The sequence below is a fragment of the Paracoccidioides brasiliensis genome, assembly GCF_000150735.1.
Source record: "Paracoccidioides brasiliensis Pb18 unplaced genomic scaffold supercont2.23, whole genome shotgun sequence".
In the NCBI taxonomy this organism is placed as follows: Eukaryota; Fungi; Ascomycota; class Eurotiomycetes; order Onygenales; family Ajellomycetaceae; genus Paracoccidioides; species Paracoccidioides brasiliensis.
In genome coordinates this window covers 70,546-93,186 of record NW_011371380.1, presented here as the reverse complement: position 1 = coordinate 93,186, position 22,641 = coordinate 70,546, and the positions used below count along the sequence as shown (strand labels likewise).

The 22,641-nt window shown below is 38.6% G+C and overlaps 5 protein-coding genes across 5 annotated transcripts; 3 read left to right on the top strand and 2 right to left on the bottom strand.

The window, feature by feature from the left end:
- Positions 1 to 4,093: 4,093 nt before the first annotated feature.
- Positions 4,094 to 4,528, top strand: PADG_12494 (uncharacterized protein; the record flags this gene model as incomplete). Its single annotated transcript, XM_010765610.1, has 1 exon — positions 4,094 to 4,528. One exon carries the CDS (start codon positions 4,094 to 4,096, stop codon positions 4,526 to 4,528), a length of 435 nt encoding a protein of 144 aa, XP_010763912.1.
- Positions 4,529 to 5,266: 738 nt separating this feature from the next.
- PADG_12493 (uncharacterized protein) lies at positions 5,267 to 5,492 on the top strand (the record flags this gene model as incomplete). Its single annotated transcript, XM_010765609.1, has 2 exons — positions 5,267 to 5,333; positions 5,458 to 5,492. The coding sequence occupies 2 exons, from the start codon at positions 5,267 to 5,269 to the stop codon at positions 5,490 to 5,492; spliced, it is 102 nt and encodes a 33-aa protein (XP_010763911.1).
- A 9,984-nt stretch (positions 5,493 to 15,476) lies between these two features.
- PADG_08600 (farnesyl-diphosphate farnesyltransferase) lies at positions 15,477 to 16,989 on the bottom strand (the record flags this gene model as incomplete). Its single annotated transcript, XM_010765608.1, has 3 exons — positions 15,477 to 15,584; positions 15,646 to 15,828; positions 15,922 to 16,989. The coding sequence occupies 3 exons, from the start codon at positions 16,987 to 16,989 to the stop codon at positions 15,477 to 15,479; spliced, it is 1,359 nt and encodes a 452-aa protein (XP_010763910.1).
- Positions 16,990 to 17,964: 975 nt separating this feature from the next.
- PADG_08599 (uncharacterized protein) lies at positions 17,965 to 19,867 on the top strand (the record flags this gene model as incomplete). The annotated part of the gene is made up of 5 exons (XM_010765607.1): positions 17,965 to 18,070; positions 18,157 to 18,200; positions 18,317 to 18,410; positions 18,516 to 19,576; positions 19,706 to 19,867. 5 exons carry the CDS (start codon positions 17,965 to 17,967, stop codon positions 19,865 to 19,867), a joined length of 1,467 nt encoding a protein of 488 aa, XP_010763909.1.
- Positions 19,868 to 20,547: 680 nt separating this feature from the next.
- On the bottom strand, positions 20,548 to 22,377 carry PADG_08598 (uncharacterized protein; the record flags this gene model as incomplete). The annotated part of the gene is made up of 1 exon (XM_010765606.1): positions 20,548 to 22,377. One exon carries the CDS (start codon positions 22,375 to 22,377, stop codon positions 20,548 to 20,550), a length of 1,830 nt encoding a protein of 609 aa, XP_010763908.1.
- Between the last annotated feature and the right edge of the window lie 264 nt (positions 22,378 to 22,641).

Below are 22,641 nucleotides of genomic sequence, written 5' to 3'. Positions count from 1 at the left end.
GTGTGCTGATGCTTACTTTTTAGTGAGTTGATTTGAATTCTTCATCTCTCTATTCATCATCTGCTGAGCAGTCTGAGCAGTCTAAGCTCTAGCTAATTCTTCTTCTTCAGTTAGAATTTCTTTCTGATTTATATAAACACAGTCTTGTCCTCACTTGTGTTTCTGCTTCTCATTTGCAGCTCATAAAGTCTTGTTCTCTTGAGTCAAAAAAGCACTCTCATGCATAGTTAGTTGGCACTCTCAAACTAGTTGATCTAGAGCTTGATTGATAGAACTAGGCAGGCTTTGCATACAATGCTTGATAAACTACTTGAGTTTGTTGAATTGACATTTCAATTGAACAGCATTTCAGAGAGTTTTTGAGATTTAGAAGATCTGAGATTCATGAGATATGTCTGAGAGACTTAATATATGTAGTTAATAATATAGATGTTCAAGAACCTTCTCTACATTGAATGACACTAAGTCTGTGACTCTGAATTCATTTTTAATAGTCATATTCTTCAATGCCTTCTTTCTAGCAGCAGAATATAGTTTTAGAAATTCCTTCTTATCTATATGATTAATATCAAGCCTCATGTCAGATTCAATCTGCTTGTAATATGCCTTCTTCAGAGAAGCAAAGCAGCTCACATCTAGTGACTGCAGCAGATGAGATGAATGAGATGGCATATAGAGAGCTATAATAGCATTCTCTCTGCAGAATTGATCAAATTCAGCAGTGGTATGACTCTCATGCTCATTCAAAATCAAGAGTCTATATCTTTCAACTGTATAAGTCTGAGTAGACTTGTTAAACACCTCTTTCAGTCATATTAGACCAAGCTGATCAGTGGTCCAGCCATTCTCACTAATCTTAATTACTTAATCTGCTGACAGATTTGTATATCATGAAGTCTGATGTAGCTTGCTCTTGAGAATAATTGTTGAAGACAGACTCTGTTCTCTTGCATTGACTGACTTAATCACAGTCACTCATTCTCTATTTTCTGACTGTATAAGAGATGCCTTTCCAGCTCTTTCTGACCTAGTGATCATTAAGATTGTTGAAATAATTCACATAAGAAAGTCAACTTCATCAAAATTATATATATTCTCAGATAGAATTTCATACTTCTTTATAACATTATTCACCATTCTAAACCATCTCTTTATAATCTCTGAATCTTCACATAGAGCTTACTGATAATCATATCTGTGTGTGAGTCTGATCTTCAGCTTAGAATAATGTTTAATAAATCTCCACATTCAGTATTCTCTAATGCTAGAGAATATGCTAGATTCACAGACTTTGAGTAGCTCAATGGCCATATATCATATACTTGCAATTCAGAGAAGTAGGTCTCTCTCATCTATGAAGATTATTCATTGAACTAGAGCTTCTTCTTCTGTAGATGTCAATTTCTAGCATTGAGACTGGGATTTCATGCGTGGAATGCCTTCATGTAGTTGATTGAATAGAGTGGCACAAGAGAAACCATAGACCTTAGCAGCAGCTCAAATGCTAGAAATTTGCTTGATTTCATACACTCTAATGATCAAAAGAAGTTTTTCTTCCTGATTAGAGGCTTGAATTTTTATTGTGATTGAGAAATTGAGCTTTGATTATTGATGATGAGTTGAAATTGAAAAGGTGGTCAGTTGAGTGATCTGACCAGTTGAGTGATTGATTACATTATTCATTAACTAATTAATGAGTTGAAATGTATTATGACATTGTATATGTTGTCAGATCTATCCACCTTCTTATGTAATTCACACTGTATAATGTAATCAATCACTTAACTGGCCAGATCACTCAACTGGCCATCTTTTCAATTTCAACTCATTATCAACAATCAAAGCTCAATTTCTCAACCACAATGAAAATTCAAGTTCTTAATCAGGAAGAAAAACTTCTTTTGATCATTAAAGTATATGAAATCAAGCAAATTTCTAGCATTCAAGCTGCTGCTAAGACCTATGGTGTCTCTCATGTCACCCTATTCAATTGATTACATGGAGGCATTTCACATGTGAAATTTCAGTTTCAATGTCAGAAATTGACATCTACAGAAGAAGAAGCTCTAGTTCAATGAATAATCTTCATGAATGAGAGAGGACTACTCTTCTGAATTGCAAGTATATGATATATGGCCATTGAGCTACTCAGAGTCTGTGAATCTAGCATATTCTCTAGCATTAGAGAATACTGAATGTGGAGATTTATTAAACATTATTCTAAGCTGAAGATCAGGCTCACACACAGATATGATCACCAGTGAGCTCTATGTAAAGATTCAGAGATTATAAAGAGGTGATTTAGAATGGTGGATAATGTCATGAAGAAGTATAAAATTCTATCTGAGGATATATATAATTTTGATGAAGTTGGCTTTTTTATGAGAGTTATTTCAACAATCTTAGTGATCACTAGGTCAGAAAGAGCTGGAAAGGCATCTCTTATACAGTCAGAAAATAGAGAATGGATGACTGTAATTGAGTCAGTTAATGCAAGAGAACAGAGTCTGTCTTCAATGATTATTCTCAAGAGCAAGCTACATCAGACTTCATGGTATACAAACCTGCCAGCAGATTGAGTAATTGGAGTTAGTGAGAATGGCTGGACCACTGATCAGCTTGGTCTAATATGACTGAAACAGGTGTTTAACAAGTCTACTCAGACTTATACAGTTGGAAGATATAGACTCTTGATTCTGGATAAGCATGAGAGTCATATCACTGCTGAATTTAATCAATTCTGCAGAGAGAATGCTATTATAGCTCTCTATATGCCATCTCATTCTTCTCATCTGCTGCAGTCACTAGATGTGAGCTGCTTTGCTTCTCTGAAGAAGGCATATTACAAGTAGATTGAATCTGACATGAGGTTTGATATTAATCATATGAATGAGAAGGAATTCCTAGAACTATATTCTGTTGCTAGAAAGAAGGCATTGAAGAATATAACTATTAAGAATGAATTCAGAGTTACAGGCTTAGTGTCATTCAATGCAGAGAAGGTTCTTGAACATCTATATTATCAACTACATACATCAAGTCCCCCAGGCACATCTCATAAATCTCAAACCTTCTGAATCTCAAAGACTCTCTGAAATGCTGTTCAATTGAAATGTCAATTCAACAAGCTCAAGCATATCTCATAAATCTCAAACCTTCTGAATCTCAAAGACTCTCTGAAATGCTGTTCAATTGAAATGTCAATTCAACAAGCTCAAGCAGTTTATCAAGCATTGTATGCAAAGCCTGCCTAGTCCTACCAACCAAGCTCTAGATCAACTAGTTTGAGGGTGTCAACTAGCTATGCATGAGAGTGCTCTTTTGACTCAAAAGAACAAGACTTTATAAGCTGCAAATGGGAAGCAGAAATGCAAGTGAGGACAAGATTGTATTTACATAGATCAAAAAGAAATTCTGACTGGAGAAGAAGAATTAGTTAAAGCTCAGACTGCTCAGACTGCTCAGAAGATGATGAATAGAGAGATGAAGAATTCAAATCAATTCACTAAAAAGCAAGTATCAGCACACTGCAGCAAATGTGAAAATACTGAACATAGAGTCTCTGAATGCTTGCAGAGCTAGAATTTAATTGTATATAATTTTTTAATGAATAATTTAATATAGTGATGATAGAATTTAAAGATTTGTTTAATGTACAGTGAAGAGATGGCCAGTTGAGTGATCTGATCAGTTGAGTGATTGATTACATTATAACTTCTATGTAGCTAGTGATCACTTCATAATCAATCAAGCAATCTATTCTTCACAGGTTATGAGATCTGTTTTGCGCAAATAACTGCCAATTCAAAGAATTCTTGTCAAATATAGTGTATATTAATCACTACTCACTTCATTCAATATAATATTATCTTATTTTATGTCAATTGATTGATTTGATGTGCTCTTATATTATTTTTTTTTCTGTGTTTAATCTGTTCACTTAGCAGGTGAAAAAATCTGCAACTCACTAATTTTTCATTGACTGATTGCACAAGAACATGCTAATTCACTCAATCAAGCTTATAGGTAAGAATCTTACTGAATAAGATTACTCTATTTTAAAGAAGATTAATATGACATAGTGAAATGTATGATGACTCACTCACAGTTGCAATTGAGTCAATTCAGTCAATCTGATCAATCTGAAAATGATCAGAGGGGCATGAGCTCACTGACCCCCTCAGAGATGTTCAAGAGTTTCAATATTGAACTCTCTGAAATGCTCAATTTGCAAGCTGAGCTGATTTCAGCCTCTATCATAGTGAGGCTGATCCGCTTACATCATGTTGAATATGCTGATCTGACTTCTTCAGAAGATGAGGTAGAGATGTCTGCAGTGACTTCTAATCTATTGCTAGCAATCAACTCTGAAGAATCACAACTGAGGAGATTAAATCTTAAATGTCAAAAGATTGATTTAGAACTTCAAAAAGAGAGGTGCAAAGAATTACAGCTTCAACTTCAATTGAAGAGGCTACACACTCACAATGAAAGAGCTGTGATGCCTGCAAATCTACTGACAGATTGACTATCAGCATGAGATCTGAACTTGAGATTCTGAATGTAATATAATCTCTACAATCTGAATAGCTGCGTCAGAAAGACAATTAGTCAGTTCAAACAGTATACTAAGTATGCCATCAAGCTGAACACTCTGGTCAGATCTTCAAATTACCTCTTCTGATATATGAATATGAAGGCCAAGCTAATTGATGCTCAATGCTGGGTTATATTGAAGGACAAGCAAGTCAAAAGCTCTGATGAAGACTCTGAATGAGCTTCTTTTTGAGAGGTCAAAAATCACTGACTTTACATGTTCATTTTGAATGCATTGGCAGCCAGCATTCAGCTCTATTTTAATAAATATGATGAGGGCAGAATTACTTATTCTCTTTGACACATGATTGAGAAGAAGTTCTTCATTCTGAGAACACAGCTCTGCAGAGAAGCAGTTATGGCATTTACATCAATGAGTGATATTCAAGTCACTGACATATATATATTTTTCAATAAGTTCAATGATGTTATTATGAAATTGGAAATACTTGATATTTTACTGTCAAATAATATGGTATTCCACATGTTCTATTCTGCACTTCTCAATATATAGTGAAACTATGTGCATAAGAAAATTAAGGAGTTACAAGAGTTCAAATTAAAGTCTGTTGTATTGAATGTTCATTCAATCATGAAGGAAATACACTCTTGATTGAACCCTTTCAAAGAGGCAAAGAAGGCTGCTCAGATAGCTAATTCTTCAGCCAATATGGCTCAGGCTGAAAATGCAGCTGCAGGTTTCAATAATAGCAGCAACATTCAAAATAATTCAGCCTGTGAGGGCCAATCTGAGGGATGTGAAGACTATTGAATGAGCAGATATTCAAATTTCAACCTCTCAATCTGTCTGGAATGTGAGCATTGTCATGGTGAGCTCTGCTGAGCAGCTAATTCAGATAGCATCTTTGAAGAATGAAGAACCACCAACACAGTGAGAATAGGAAAATATAATAATAAGAAGAGTAGTGAGGGCAAAAAGATCTCACTTACTGTAAATGACAGCTCTGTATAAGAGGTTGAACCTCTAGATTCACTTTGACTAACTGACTCAGTCTAGCTATTGTTTGCATGTGTACATGTGATCATGCTATGCAAGCTTGCTTAAGCTTGAGTTCTCATCTCATTCTTTTCTTCTCTTTCTTAAGCAATTTATTCTTGTTATATAGAAGGACTAGCCTTTAGTTCTTAAAGCTTAATCCTTTACATTACAAATTACTTCACTTCTTTCATTGATAGGTCACTGGAAGTCTTAATTCTGTATCACAAAGCTCAGCAAATGTGCTGAAATATAATAGACTATTGAGAGCCTTAAATCCTGCATCACAAAGTTCAGTGATAGCACTGATATATGAATAGACTGAGTTAGCAATTGTGCTAATAAACAAATGAGCAATATTGAAAACATCTAGCTGAATGAAATAAAGCAGCAGACTTATACAACAAATACACAAATGAATCAATGTGAAGAAATGAGCAGGGACATCTTCAGCAGCTTCAAACAACAATGAATGATCTTTCTTCAACAGCAGGAACAGGTCCAGCATAAGAACAGGGATTTAATAGCAGCTCAGCAAGCTCAAATAGCTAATCTACAACAAGCTTTGAACACTTTGACATCAATCCTCTCTCAATTGAATCTGCAATCACTTATTGCAGTCAGAAGATCAAAGATCAAGCTATCAGACTGCAAGAAGTATGATGATTCTAATCTAAAGCACTAACCTCAGTGAGAGCTAAAGCTTCAAACAAAACTTAAAATCAATGGAAAAGCTTTAGATAATAATGAGGAATGTGTTTGATATGTGTACTCAAGACTGAAAGAAATGGCAGCAGCTCAAGTTTACCTCTGAATTGAGAATAATATGAACAAGATCAACTTCACAGTAGAGAGCTTACTGAAGCAGACACACATGCTCTTTACTGATTCTGCATGATAAAAAAAGACTATACAAAAGCTCAACAATTTATGACAGAGTAGAAGAGCTCTCTTTGACTTTCTGCCTGAATTTAATCAGTTACAGCTGGAAGCTAGTGATCATGGATGAGATGATCATGTTAAAAAGAGGTATTTAAAATCCACTCTAAGCATGGAGCTGAGAGAAGGCATGATGGGTATAAGAAAACCATCTCTCTATAAGAATTACTGCAAGAAGCTTAGATTAGTTGATTATCAACTCTTTGAGCTTAAGACTTTAAGACAGTAGTCTAAACATCACAAGGACAGATCTTCTTCATATCATATGATGTCTAATTCATACTCTCTACTTTGTCATGCTGTTTTTGATCAATGAAACTGATCTCAAGCTTCTGCTGATGATCTGATGAATCTCTCTTCTGATGCTGTGATCTCAAGTGCTCATCACATCAAATTGATAAATCAGACAGAGATTAATCAAAGAAGAGAGCAAAACCTGTGTCTGAGATGTGAAGCTGAAGATCATATCATTAAGAGCTGTCTGTTCAAACCTCTCAGATACTCTGCCAGCTCTATAATAGCTAATGTGATCCCTGAGCTGGTACTGGACAATGATGATGTAGATATAAGTGAGGATTCAGAAAAAAGAGTAGCTTCAATCAAAAGACACTGAAAGAAGTGAAATAAGAAGCTTATGAAGAAGTAATGAAGAGGATTTAAATCTAAGATGATATTCAAACCCTTCACTGTCAATGCTCTAGTAGATAATGCCTTTTCAACTAGAGCAATGATAGACAGTGGATGTAATGTAAACCATCACACAACGCACGCTGCCACACAATGCACGCCTCTACAAGCAAGTAACCACTCAAGGAATTCCATCAATTTTTCAACCACTCATAAATTTATTTAATTTAAATTAAAAATATATATCTAGTAGAAGGAATAGATCATATAAAAATATATAGTTAATTCAAAAATCTAGATAGAAGTTGAATAATGCGGCCACAACATGATAATTGTGGGGTGAGTGAAGAAGAAATTGACAGCAACATAGAGGAACTGCTAGAAGAAGTAGATCATAAAGAGCTTGCTGATAGATGTGTAATTGATTGATTATCAGATTGAGAAGGTTGTATAGAGTTGATCTGATTAGATTTTTCACCAGGCTCTTGGCTTTGTATGGTCTTTGTAGAGAATTTGACTGATCTGACTGATCTGGCAGCAGCAATGAGATTTTGATCTCTAGAAAGCTTTAACTCTCTAGTAGCTTGCTGAGTAGCTTCCTTATCAGTCTTCTTTCACTCAGCAGCTAGTTTACAAGTAGTCACATGAGCAGCAATCTCAGCTTTTTGTCTCTTTCACTTCTGAGCATTAGCTAGTCTAAGAGCTCAAGTTGCAGCTTGCTTTGCAGCTTTTACAATTGCTTTCTCTTGATGCAATATATTCTGTTGAAGCTTGACTGCTGCTTTTTCAGCAGCCTCACTAATCTTAGCAGTCTTGTTAGTCTCAAGCTGCTGACATGCTGCTGCAATTCTAGAAGATAAAAAGAATTGAGCAGCATGCAAATTCTCTTTATTCACAAGACCTAGAGGCTTTCCATGTTGGCAGCACTTCTTCTTCTTTTATAAAGCTTCATATAAAAGCTTATTTTCATGCTGCAAAATCTCTTTTTCAAAAACTAGTCTTTCACTAGCATGAACAATTTTTTAAAACCCAGTAGAGATTCTTCACTGTTGATTTAACTTCTTAACTGCCTGTCACAGTTCTCATATGATAGTGGGTGTGGCTGGCTCTGCTGTGACTGAAGTGCTTGATCTAGCAAGCTTGCTAAGCATCTGATCTGATGAGAGAGGATAAATGCCAGTAGTAGTAAATTCAGACTCTATATTTGACTTCATGACAGCTTGCTTCCAGGTGTTATGAAATAATAAAAAGAAGTTGTGTTTTTTAATGGATACACCTCCTATTGCTGAGTGTAAGAATAAATTCATCTGCTGAGAGTATGTCTTTGATAAAGGTTCAAAAATACCAACATTTAAAGACTGCAAGTGATGAGTTGAATGAGGCAGCAGTACAGCAAGAATAATACAATTTTGATCAGCATAGTTGATGAATTTCATATTGACATGAGAAGAATGGCTGTCAAGGATGAGCAGACACCAGGCTCCATTTCTAGCCTTTGTATGAGGATTAAAGACCTGTTGCAGTCAATGTAATCCATATTGATCACTGCTCCAGCCATTCATGAAGACAGCAAAAAAGACCTCATGCTCTTTAGAATTAAAATCTTCTAGCCACATATCTTGCAAATCCCTGAAGTCTGACTGATATATAAGACCTGGCAGCATTGACCTTCCACTGGCTGATATGACAGCTAGCAAAGAGATGAATTCTCTACTCTCATTCTGAATCATGTCTAGCAAGCTCTCACTCTTAAGCTGCTATACAGAGACTATTCACTTGCTGATTTACATGATGCTCATAAGAAAGCCCTTCTCATCAAGATTCCACATATTAGATGGTTGAATGTTGAATTTTTTGATCTTTTCATCTAGCTAAGATGCTCAAGCATTAGCAACCCCTCATTAAATTGCAGGTAATGTAAATAAAAATCAATCAAATATAAGCTGGAAAAAGTGCTGAAAATACTCAGAATTATCAGCTCTTTTGTGTTTTTGATCAATTGCTCATAAATATAGACTTTTGATGTGATTCTTGTGGTGTTGACAAAATCTAGAGATACAATGCTTATCAATCAGCTTCTGAAGGATTTCTTCAACTAGATTTTGAAGAATTCAAGGTGTAGGAGGAAAGCCACAGTCTGTAAGACAATTTATATATCAAATAAGCTCTTTCTCTTGAGAGTTCATAAGTTTCTGTCTATATAGAGAGTTGGCAGTTTTTTGAGATACTGATTTGCCTGTAATGTGTTGCATAAGTGTAGTTTGATGAATTCTGTATTTTTTTACAACAGTAGTATAATTGCCAGCCTCTTGCAAAAGAAATTCAGCTACTGTGAGCTCTACAGCTTCTTTAGTTGACATGTTGTAGACGATTGAAGGTGGAAGGTTGAGTTCAAAAATCAGCTTTTTGGGGCGTGCATTGTGTGATAGCGTGTGTTGTGTGGCGGTTTACATTAATATCTATAGTCTTATTTCTCAATTCTACATTAACAAGCATAAGCTTCTGTGCATTGAAATTTCCTCTGTTAAAATGACTGACTTTGAAGACTCCATGGGACTCTCCACAAGTATAATGACTGGCATTTGAATTGATATAGGCAGTCACATAACTGAACAGATCTTTCTCTACATGATGAATAGATTACATAGTCATGATATGTATCTAGGCTACCCCTGGCTGGCTCAGCAAAAGGCGACTATGATCTCTCATCAAAGAATTGTGAGATTTAAAGAGAGTAGCATAGAGATAGAGTCTAGTTCAAATGCAAAAGCTGATGTGATTTCCATCTCTGCTGTAAGCTTCTCTAGACTTGTGAGCACTTGAGAGAAGTGAAACATTGAGATCTTCACTGTCAGTTTGACTGATATTCAAAAGACTCTAGAAGTGAAATTAAAGATTGACTCTAGAGAAAAGCTGTCTGAACATTATCATGAGTTTTTGAATGTATTTGATAAGGAAGCTGCCAACACTCTACCCCCACTTTGTGGCCCAGGTAGAGATCATGGGATTGAACTGATTAAAAAGACTGATGATAGTGTGGAACAACTCTCTTGAGACCCACTATATAATATGTCTTGAGAGGAACTACTGACTTTGTGAAAGACTCTTACAGATTATCTATATAAGAATTTTATTAGAGTGAGCAACTTCTCTGCAACTGCCTCTGTACTATTCACAAAGAAGTCTGAAAGTGAGCTAAGATTCTGTGTAGACTATCAAGCTCTTAACAAAATCATCTGAAAGAATTGATATTCTCTACTATTAATCAGTGAGACTCTACAGCAAATTAAACAGAATAAATAATTTACTAAGCTGGACATTATTGCAGCTTTTCACAAGATTCAAGTCACAGAAGATGAGTGGATGACAGTCTTTAGAACCAGATATGAGCTATTTGAGTGACTGATTACACTCTTTGATTTGGTCAATGCTCTGAGCATGTTTCAAAAATATATCAACTGAGCATTATGTGGATATCTGGAAGACTTCTGCTCAGTCTATTTAAATGACATCTTGATATTTTTCTTAAAAAGCTTACAGAAGCATTGTGAGCATGTACAAAAGATGCTTATATGTCTATGAAAAGCAGGCCTGCAGGCAGATATCAGAAAGAGTGAGTTTGAGATGAACAGCACAAAATATCTTGAATTTATCATAGAAGCAGAAAAGAATATACAAATGAATCTGAAGAAGATTAAAGCTGTTTTGAAATGAGCAACATCTACTACTCTTAAAGATGTATGAGGATTTTTAGGCTTTGTCAATTTCTATAGATAATTTATCAGAGATTTCTCAAAGATTATGATCTCACTGACAATTCTTACAAGCAAGAATGTTTCTTTTTTGTGGATGAGCAAGGCTGAAAAAGCTTTTAAGTATCTAAAATCAATGTTTATCTCTGCTCTGATTCTGCTTCAATTCAACTCTGATCATGAGACTATATTGGAAACAGACTTCTCAGATTACATCTCAGAAGAAGTGCTGCTACAATATGATGAGCAGAGCATTCTACATCTATGTGCCTTCTTCTCTTGCAAGTATTCACCTGTGGAATGCAACTACAAGATTCATGATAAGGAGTTATTAGCAATAATTGAGTGTTTAAAGAAATGAGATATTGAGCTACAAAGTATAAAGAAATTCAATATCCTCACAGATCATAAGAATCTAGAATACTTCATGACTACATGCAGACTAAATGAAAGATAGCTATATTGAATGAATATTCTCTATTGATTCAACTTCAGAATTGATTATCAGTCAGAGAAGTTGAATGCTGGACTGGACACTCTATCATGAAGAGAGCAGAATATGCTACAGAGTGCTGATGATGAGAGGATTAAGCAGAAACAAGCTCAACTACTTAAGTTTAATGTACTAGCATCTGAAATGGAATCAATAGTGGCTGCTGCCAGTGTGAAATCTGAGATGTCTCTTCAAGCTCAGTGAAATGAGATCTGCAAAAATGACAAGATTCTGCAGCATCTGAAGCAAACTCTTCATGAGAAAAAATTCAGATTTTCTTCTGAACTCAGCATTAAGATCTTCATCTCTGAGTACTCTTTAAATGAGAACAGAGAGCTTCTCTTTCAAGATCATAATTAGATGCCAGACTTTGAACCTCTTCAAATCAGATTAGTGCACAAGGCTTATGACTCACCTCTTATCAGCCATCCTGGGTGAGTGCAAATGGCAGAAGTTCTAAGATGTGAGTTCTACTGGTCATGCTATACCATCAATGTAAGAAGAATGATCAAAAACTGTCATCTTTGCAGATCAAACATCATATGAAGAGATTGACATCAGAGACTGCTTAAACCTTTTCTTATTTCTGAACACATGTGACAGAAGCTTTCTATAGACTTTATCATAGACTTACTGAGCTCTAAAGAATATATGAACATCATAATTAAAACAGACAGACTGATCAAGAAGGTTATATTAAAAGCACTTAAGAAAACTGATGTGGAGACAGTGACTAGAGTGTTTCTTCACAACATCATCTCTTGACATGGCATCTCTAAGACAGTAGTGTCAGATTGAAGGTCAGCTTTCACAAGCATGTTTTGAACTCAGATGTGTGAGAAATTAGATATTAAGAGATGACTCTTCACAGTCTATCACTCAGAGACTGATGAAGCTACAAAGTGAATGAATCACACTCTGGAAATCTATCTATGCAAGTATATTAGCTTTCAACAGAATGACTGATGTGAATGACTCTCTCTAGCAGAGCTAGTCATCAATAATAGAGATGCTGTCTCAATGGATGTGAGCTCATTTTTTTTTAACACATCTTTTTCATGTCTTCTTCATTGATATAGCTGATGCACCTTCTGTTGAAATATCATATAATTCTATTGAGTTTGCAGATGATTATATGAGAAAGACTTACAAAGTGTTGAAGTAAGCTCAAGTAAAAATGATGAATGCTCAGCAATTTTAAGAGAAATATATGAATAGATAAAGAGACTCAGCTTCAAGCTTTCAACCTGGAGACATGATCTGGTTGAGCTTAGAGATCATGAGAACTAATCATCTGTGCAAGAAGCTGAATGCAAAATATAATTAATATATCATACTAGAAAAGATAGAATCTCATGCTTACTGATTGAACATCTCACTTAGTATTCACAATGTCTTTAATGTAAAGCTTTTACATGCTACAGTGACAGATCCCCTGCCTAGTCAGAGGCAAACTGACTGGCAGCCATCTGCTATAGAGACTCTGAAAGAACCTGAGTTTGAGATTGAGAAAATTCAGAGTGAATGAACCTATCAGAGGAAAAAACAATATCTCATTAAATGAGTAGGTTGGGCTGAGTCTACATGGAATGATGTGAGTCTTCTACAAGAAGCAAAGACCTTGAACACTTGGGAGGCCTCTCAGCAGACAAAATTAGATGTAAAGAGGACTTTAAATAGTCATAAAGACCTGCAACAAAGAGGGAGAAGTGAGGTATTATAAGAGATTGAACCTTTAGATTCACTCTGGCTGGCTGACTCAGCCTAGCCATCATTTGCACATGTGCATGTGATTATGCTATGTGAGCTTGCTTAAGCTTGAGTTCTCATCTCATTCTTTTCTTCCCTTTCTCAAGCAATTTGTCTTTGTTATATAGAAGGACTAGCCTCTAGTTCTTAGAGCTTAACCCTTTACACATTCAAAGTTATTGTGATATATAGTGGAAGTCTTCATCAGTTACTTCTTCAGTTTCTCAAAGATTGACCAACATTCTAATGTTCATATAAATGAAACTATTTTCTTCTCAACTGATATAGTGGTTTTTCAATTCAGTTATAGTTTTCTATAAATCATTGAGAGAAGTTATCAAATTCTAGAAATGATTGAACATCTTTATTTGTAATTGAGATCTATTACTTTATAATAATAGCAGTCTTTTCAAAGTCTGTCTCAATTTTCTCTGTGATAATAATAAATCTCAAATATGTTGTTCTATGAACAGTAAACTCATATTTTCTAATGCTAGTTTATAAGTCTATTATCTTTAATCAATTCAATATTAGATTTATTTACTGCTTATATTCTTCAAAAATTCTGCTGTAAATTAAAAGATCATTCATGAATTCTATCATAAACTTGTTTAAATAGTCAAGAAAAAGATTATTGATAAATCATTAAAAGCAGATAGAAGCATTTATAAGATTAAAAAAATTATTTGATATTTATAGATTCTACAGTAGATTTTAAATGTGATCAAGTTCTCAGATTCAAAATTCATCTGAATGTGATGAAACTCTTGTCAGATGCTCAGCTTTGTGAAGTATTTTACTTCATTGAGTCAATCTATCAACTCATCTAATAGAAGCAGTAAATACTAATTTTATTTAATTATGATATTCAATCTGTAGAAATCAACATAGAATTATAGTTTTTTTTTATTATAGACAATTAAAATAAGAAATATATAAAAAACTGAGCTTGTTATAATAAAATCTTTTACTAAGTTTATCTTCAGATAAATTTTCACTGCTTTTAATTTCTTCAGATTCATTTTGTATAGTGATATGTGTCTCACATTTCTGACAAACTCTGTGTTTGACTGAAGTTCTATTTTAAGATTAATGTTCTTGTGTAGAGAATGTAATTTATTTGAGATATTATTCAAGAAGTAGTTCTATTAATTCTTCAATTACTTAAATAGATTATTGATCAACTCATCATCACATTCAGCATCAGCTTCTACAAGATCTTGTCTTTTCTCAAGCTGCTTATTAATCTCACATAGACTAATAACAAAGACTGTAGAGTTTCTGTTTCTACTATAGTCATGAAAGAAACTAAGTGAATAACTAGAAACTTGAGAAAAAGACAACTATCTAGCAGATGAAGTGAATGATAATCTATCAGCATAAGGACATACCTGAGCTCCAAAGAAAAGTAATATAATGGCATAGAATGAACTCTCCCCAGACCATCTGACATCATAAGTCCAACCAGATAGACAGACTCCATCCATCAGATAGGGCAGACTCAGCTTCTGGATAAACAGACTCCATCCACTAGATAGAACAGGCTCCATCCTAGCATCAGCATAGCAACCACCTCACAATTACCCCACAGAAACTACCTAACAATGACCTAGCAACCCTGCTAAGGAAAGGGGTAATGCGCTAAGGGGTATATAAACCAAGCCTTCCCCGGGCCCGTCTTTTAGGAACCATCTTAGTATTTCGTTGAAGTAGCTTACCCAATTGGCAATCAAACAGCTGTTTACCTGCGCCTAGATTGAAGCTGTGACACATTGCTTCACTCTATCAGCTATTTTAAATATAATGAATTCTACAGTTTGTTACTTAATGATACATTTCTGTTTTTCAACAGTGTGATTAGTTGATAAATATGCAATATGCAACATTGGATGAGCAGATATATATAAGACTGTAGTGAGTGTAGTGAGCAAAGCATACTTGTAACAATAATCATAATAACTTAAAAGCTTGTGTTGCCAGGTTTTCAATGGGCAAATACCATTCCCGCAACCTAGTTTGACCCAGAATGCAGTGAGACAGGAACCCAGTACGCCTGGCTGCTCTAATCGCAAATTAATACAACAGAATATTGATATAAGCACATCTTCGGCACAACCACCGCCAGAAAGCTAGGGCGCGATTGTAATTTGACATCCGTGCTAGAAGTTCGCACTGAATTGGTAATTTGTACTATAAAGAGGTAAAAAGAAAAGTTGCAGAAGTAGAATCCGATGAAATAGATGATTAGTAAGTGAAAAGAAAGAATCACCAGACGCGAAGTTAGTTAGGGAGATCATTTATGTATATGGTATAGAACAATATCCTATAGCTCCTGGTACTCTAAGAAACGTGGCGGAGGACGGAAATTTCCTTGCTTAAGTTGCTCAAAAGCGAGGTCGAAACGAGCTCCAAAAAGCCAAGCGGCAAATATCTGGAGACACCGTCAGCCAAACTGTGCCAATGTTAACGGTGAACTTTGTTTTTGAGCATACCATGATAGCTGTAAGGACGGACAGGACCCCAAATAGGGCAAACATTATATACATTGTATCCTGTCGGGCTTCGGCATCCAGTCGAGCTTGTTCAGTTTCCTCCGGAGTTTTATGTTGCTTTGCCCGCAAATGAGCCTGCTCCGCCGATTGGGAGGGAAAGATGGATTCAATGAACTTTTCGACCTAGACAGTGCAAAATAAATCACAAAAATTAGCATGTAGCAATGGGAACGTACGAGAGATAGAATATAGAAGGTGAGGAGATGCTAGACGAACCTTGCCACAGACGACGCTAATTTTCAGGAAATTAGGGTCCTTGGGTGTATTTTTCTTGTGGATTTTGCGAATGTATAGCTTAAATACATCGCAAATTACCCGCACACTCTGTGTTGATTGGACCATGAGCTGACAGGCGATGCCCTTTGTGATCTTAACATTACGCTCAAATATGGTTTCATTCCGGAAACATAGTTCGAGGGTTGCAATGGCCATAGACTGGGGAATTGCACAGAAATTGAAAATACTCTGCTCTTTAAGCCCGGCAAGATAAAAAAGGCACTTGTCAGCGTGATCAAGAGCATTAAGGATCATCTCTGCATTGCAGTTCAAGGCAGCAGCTCTGTTTTCAGGTTTGAATAGGTCTTCAAACTCATTGACATGTTTTGACCAGATTTCCTTTGGCCAGAAGCAGCGCTTGTCAACGTGATCCTCTTTGACATCCCGAATAATGTTCGTCTTTTGAAGAAACAAACCCATTGAGATATAGAGCTCCGGGCGATTCAAAAGCGCTGGGTTGGCGAATCCAGCCTCAACAAAAAGTCTGGTGAGTCCCTCACCAACAAGGCCGGCCACATAATAGCAGTAGAGATCGTATTCTTCGATGGTCTTAACCTTTGCCGTTTCCAGCTCAGCCTTTCGGCAATAGTCAGCCATACCATTGCCCATTCTCTTGGCGATGTCTTTGATTATAGTCCGGTAAGCAAGATTTATCTTCTTGAACTCAGAGATGACGTTGTGAAACTGAACCAGCAGTTCGCGATCTTTCTCCTCTGGGCGATTGCCATTGAATGACCAGCCATCCTCGTCTAGGAAATTATGGAAGTTTCGGAGCAATGGCTCTTTTGTTCTCAAAGGTATTGAGGTGTCATCTTCGATGGTATCGAGACCGCGAAGGATCAAATAAAACAGACAAACTGGGAGGAGAAGTTCAGGATGCAGCTCGAGAATGACCGCACTAAAGCTTCTACTAGTGAGCTTCAAGAAATGGAAGCATATCTTTTCTGTTTGTGTTTCTAGCTTCTCGTCTCTTTCATAAATCGGATTATGCCAAACTTTCCTAGACATTCTACTTAGTTAATTGATAATTCCCCAGATAATGTGAGAGGAAACTCTTCTCATGATAACAACAGGGAGTGAGGGGGGAAATGTGAGAAAAGGGGCTGGAGAGGGTCAAGAGGGGATTTATACAAAGTACTATTTCGCAGTAGAGTAAAGAAGAGAGTTGAGCACCCAGAGGAGCTTACCATTGAATAATTGACCTCAACTCTTGAGGATGGAAGAGGTAGTATATTGGTGTTGTGATGGTAACCATGGCGGCGATCCAAAAATACAGAGGTTTTAAGAGAACTAGGGAAGAGAAAGCAGAAGGGAGAAAGAGGTATAAAGATGACGACAATTGAGGTGGCAAGGAGAGGTTTCAGGAGCGCATTCATGCAGTTTGTTTGTACCCTACCTGGATGGCCTAAGGAGGTAGGTTGCAGTGAAATTGGAGCCGGAGAAGTTCTGGAAGGAGGAAGTGAAAAATGTGCGAGGGCAGTGAAAAAAGAAGAGAAAACACACAGCAGGTTAGATCTGACTAAAGCCTCGGAAATGTGATCTCCAACCAGGGCGGGCTATTATGGATCCGATTCAGTCCATAAAGGGAAAATGCATTGAAATCTACCACTATCACATGATCTGAACTGTCTAGTTTAGTCAGCATTCGCGCTCTGGCACAGAGGTACGAACCCCGAAACAAACTAGCGCGCTGCCTAGGCAGGCGCAAGGAAATGACATCGCGGTAAAAATTATTGGGACGTGCAGAAAACTGCCCAACTCTTGTCACGGTCTGCGCTGGAACTGACAGCCATACCTATATCATATCCACGCTGTGATGCGCAAATAACCCGGTTGTCCCATTCCCCTTCATTGCTTTCCTTTTCTCAAGCGTCTACCAATCTGACAAAGAAGTTCCATAGCTTTATCCCGATACCGGAATAACACCCCCCTTCTCCTTCTGCTCCTGCATATTCCCCTTCTATTATCCCTTATAATCTCAATATGGTGGCAGATACCGCCTATTATGACGTGCTAGGCGTTCCAACAGATGCAACAGAAATACAGATTAAGAAAGCGTATAGAAAACTAGCCATTACTACCCATCCTGGTCCGTTCATTCCTTTTGTTCTGGAATGCCTCCATCTCATGTTCAAACACTCTTTGTATTACTAACATGGCCGCTCGCTCCAATAGACAAAAATCCCGGTGATGAAACTGCACACGAACGATTCCAAGCAGTACTTCACTTCCCCTTTTCTCTTCCCAAAAATTTTGTCTCCATGTTGCGTTCTAAGCAAGCAAACGTAACCTGCGATTTATGAAAATCAAAGCTCTAACAATCCTGTGTTTGCAGATTGGTGAGGCATACCAAGTCCTAAGCAATGAACAGCTGCGAAGGCAATATGACAAGTTTGGCAAGGACCATGCTGTGCCTGACAGTGGATTTGGTGAGTTATATCACCCCTTGCCTTGATCTCTAGCTCCTCCTCAAGCCGTCACCCTCAACCGTTAACCCTCCAACCAACCTGGAACGACTTCTAACAGCATTTCAGAGGACCCTGCCGAATTCTTTAGCATGATCTTCGGAGGCGGCGCATTTGTCGACCTAATTGGTGAAATTTCGCTCATGAAGGATATCACCCAGACCATGGATATTACTATGCAGGGTGAGGAGGAGGAGCAAGGTGAACTAGCTGACGCTAAGAAGACCCAGCTTCACGTACATGACCAGGAAATCCTATCTGAGAAGCCTGCTGAAAGCTCTCTGCCTCGTCATTCCGGAGATCTTAAAGCGCCGGCGCCCGGCGCTGCACCGAAGCTAAAGGCCACCTCTCCAGAGATGCCGCCCCAATCAGGCACCAGTTCTGGCGCCGATACCCCACGCCGCTGCTTGGGTCAACAAGTCCTCATGGATAGGTCAGATGAGGATGTGAGGATGGAAGCCTTTTCCGCCGAGGAAAGGGAACTGCGGAAAAAGGAGAAGAAAAAAGGAGGTCTCACCAAAGAGCAGCGGGACCGATTGGCGGCCTTTGAGGCTGAGAGACGGCGGCAGCGGGAAGAACGAATCAACACCCTTTCTCAAAAACTCATTGATCGCATTAGCATTTGGACGGAAACTGATATGGGCCCGGACGTGACGCATGCGTTTGAAGAGAAGACTCGTTTGGAAGTTGAAAACCTCAAGATGGAATCCTTTGGTCTTGAAATTCTACATGCTATTGGCACCACGTATATCCAAAAGGGCTCAGCATTCATCAAGTCCCAGAAATTTCTTGGGATTTCAGGATTCTGGTCGAGATTGAAGGATAAAGGCACGCTGGCTAAGGAGACCTGGCATGCGGTTTCCACAATGGTTGATGCCCAGATGAGCGCAGAGCACATGGCTCAACTCGAGGAGCGTGGTGGTGAGGATTGGACCGATGAAAAGATGGCTGAACAGGTAAAACTAGTCACCGGCAAAATGCTTGCAGCCGCATGGCGAGGCAGTAAATTCGAAATTCAGAGCGTCCTGCGTGACGTGTGTGATAAGATCCTGAACGATAAATCCGTTCGTTTGGAGAAACGTATCGATCGCGCTCATGCTCTTGTTCTTAGTGGCCGGATATACCAAATGGTATGGTTTTTCGTTCCCTGTTCTTGTTCCCTATTCTTGTTTGCTCTTCTGTTTTCTTCCCTTTCTTTTCCTCTTTCGGCTTCTCGGCCCGACTTGTAGCCAGTGCACTAATTGGAAAATCTGATCTAGGCAAGACGCACCCCCGAAGAAGAAGGTGATTATATGGCCTTCGAACAGCTCATGGCTGAGGCTACCGCAAAGAAAGCTAAGAGTGAGAGAAAGAAAGAGGGCAAACGGACAAAAGCAGAATCAACGGGTGAGGGCACTTGGACATCGGAACAAAATTCGTAATATATTCTCCATGATGACTTGGAACGTAATCGAATTTCTCGATTGAAGGGAGTAATTCCAGGGCCTTCCTTTTCTGCCTGCCCTTTCTGCCTGCTAGAAATGAAACTACCCCTCCCTCCTCCATTCCATCCCTTCCCCTTGACTTACATCCACACCTATTGGCATTTTCTGATCGTAATTACGGATACTCAACTACACGAGTTAGAATAATAATGTGATATTATTAAAGCTCAAGAGAAATGTCACGTGTTGAAACTGATATGTACTAGAAATTAAGGGTATCACTGGAGTAGAGAGGGAGTGAAGGGCCGATGTGCCCTATTAAGAGGATATCCAGCATCCAGCATCCAACACCGAATCCAGACTAACTCCACAAATACAAATAATAATAATAATAATAATAATAATAATAATAACAATAAATAAGTAAATGACAACACGGCTTGTATGATACATCTTCACAGACATGCCTCGCTGGCGTGTGGCAGTTGGAAAACCGTCATTGCAGTTCAAAGGAGAGAGAGGAAGAGTAATGAAATCAGGCATATGTCAAGGTAGGTTCTGTCTAGCTACAGCACAAAATAAATGGTGGGAGCTAAATAATGAAAGTTAATTCGAGACTGGTAGGTTAATATCGAACGGGGAAGAATGCTGAACTGTTGGTGACCAATACAATATACCTATCCCCCCGTCGAACCCAAGAGCCCTCTCCCACCTTCTGCTTCGCCTTCAATCTCATCAGGGAAGAGTACTCTGCCGCCAATGTCTATATCTGTGAGATGGACGTGATAGTCGAGAGCTCTTTTAGCTTCAAGAATTAAGCTTTCGGTCCATCCCAAGCAACGCTTGATGCTCTGGTTCATCATTTGGCTGTCAATAAGGACCTGTTTATGTTTCGTAAGATCAATGATGAATCGTTTTTCATCTCTAGTTAAATGTTTCTCGTCACGGTCGACAATGCCATTGAGGCTAGGAGTGCCGTCATCGGAAAGTGAAGACTCATTGTCACTGGGTTCTGAGAGATCATCATTCAAACTATTTGTCAAATATATGGCGTTAGGTTCATCAAGTGTTTCGCTGACAGCGGACATGTTGCTTTCTGTCAACGTGGAGATAGATTCAGGGATCAAAAGGCGGCCAGATCGCGTTAGACGCCTGTAGCGGCGCAGTTCTGAATTCTGTTTCCTCATCTCCCTTTCCAATGCACGGTTGATTGCAAGCAAGGAGGAATTGCTAATCTCAAGATCAAGGACTTTACGTTCTCGGCGAGCATTTAATGCCAGTTCATTCAACTTATCGATATTGGAATTTCGAGGCACGTCCTCTTTCATTGAGCTATGAAGACCGGCAGTAGGAAGGGATGCATAATCCGTGGGAGGAAAATGGTGGGCACCTACAACCTGAGGGCTGAGCTCCTGGGGAGCTGTAGTTGACAATAGCTGTTGGTGTTCGCCCGATCTTGATCCTAACTGTGGAGTTCCACTGAGGTTTGATAAGAACTCTTGTTTCTGTTGCTTCACATGATGCGAAGCATCCTGACTGAAGGATTTTGTGTGAGATGATCTTCTTGGGCTATCCAGGGGCAATGGTGGCTGATCGTGGGGATTGGGTGACTGCTGGTCACACGAAACATCTGAGGTTGGGATTGGTGTAGGATGAGAATTTGAAGGACTTCGATGATGTGTAAGTGCATGGGAATCTCTGGCAAATATACCTGGGATGCGAGTTTGCTTCGATCGTGATGAGGCTGTGAGCTCTGGCCGTTTTAGAGAAGGTAGTCGAGGGGTCTTTTCCCAGGGTGTGGCAGTCTTCGGTCCATCACGATGAGAATTTTCAGAGGCAGGCCCATAAGCATAAATAAAAGTTGACGGGCTAGCCTGCTTCTGCAGCGACCCAGTCCGCATGTCTAGGCTTGTTGTGGATGGGGGAGATCTAGTATCGTCTGCATGGAAAAACATTGGCGCTCCTGTAGAGCTCCCACAAGATGACGGAGGTCGAAATTTTGTTGTAAGGCATTTCGTGTCATTCACGAGACTCTCTACTCTAGCTAGCCTGGGCATCGAAACAAAGCGATCTTCCTTTGGAATCAGATCTAACGTTGGAGGTGTGGGAGGGTCAGGAATGAGCGTTGAATATATGGGATGTTGGGATATGGGAGAGATTTCCACAGGAGAAGGATTTCCGTCTCGACGAGACAACCGCGGCCCTGATCGAGGGGTTACATTTGCGCTCAGCATGGAGGATGTTGGTGTGGAAGTCTCGGAGTGGGTGAGTCCATTTCGTGGGTGCTGGGTTGACTCGAGGTATACAGGTTTATGGGTGGTGCAGGTTGGTGCATAATCAGCAAGTTTGGGAGTTAATGGGGATTTCGTGGTTCGAAACGCGGAACTCATTATAGGTGTGAAGGGTTTGGCCTGTCGGCCATTGAGATGGGGCTTATCAGAGGCCATTATTTTCTTCGCAGGACACGGATGGCTCGAGGGCGTTGGGCGTAAAAGTTGGTCGCGCATTATGACATCGTGGGGCCTTGAATAGCACGGCGACCATGATGGTTGGAACCAAGACAGCTTCAAGAGTGAAGGAAAACTGCGGAAGCCTAAGAACGCAGTCGATTGTGTAGCAGGCAGCTGTGAGCGGCCGTGCGTGTCGTGTCGAGGACTGTTGGAAATTAAAGTTGAAGTCGCTGTGATTTGATGAACAACATTCTGGTCCAAAACGGACTAGCGCCAAAGCAAGCCCCTTATCTGACTGATAAGGATTACTGACTCAGCAAG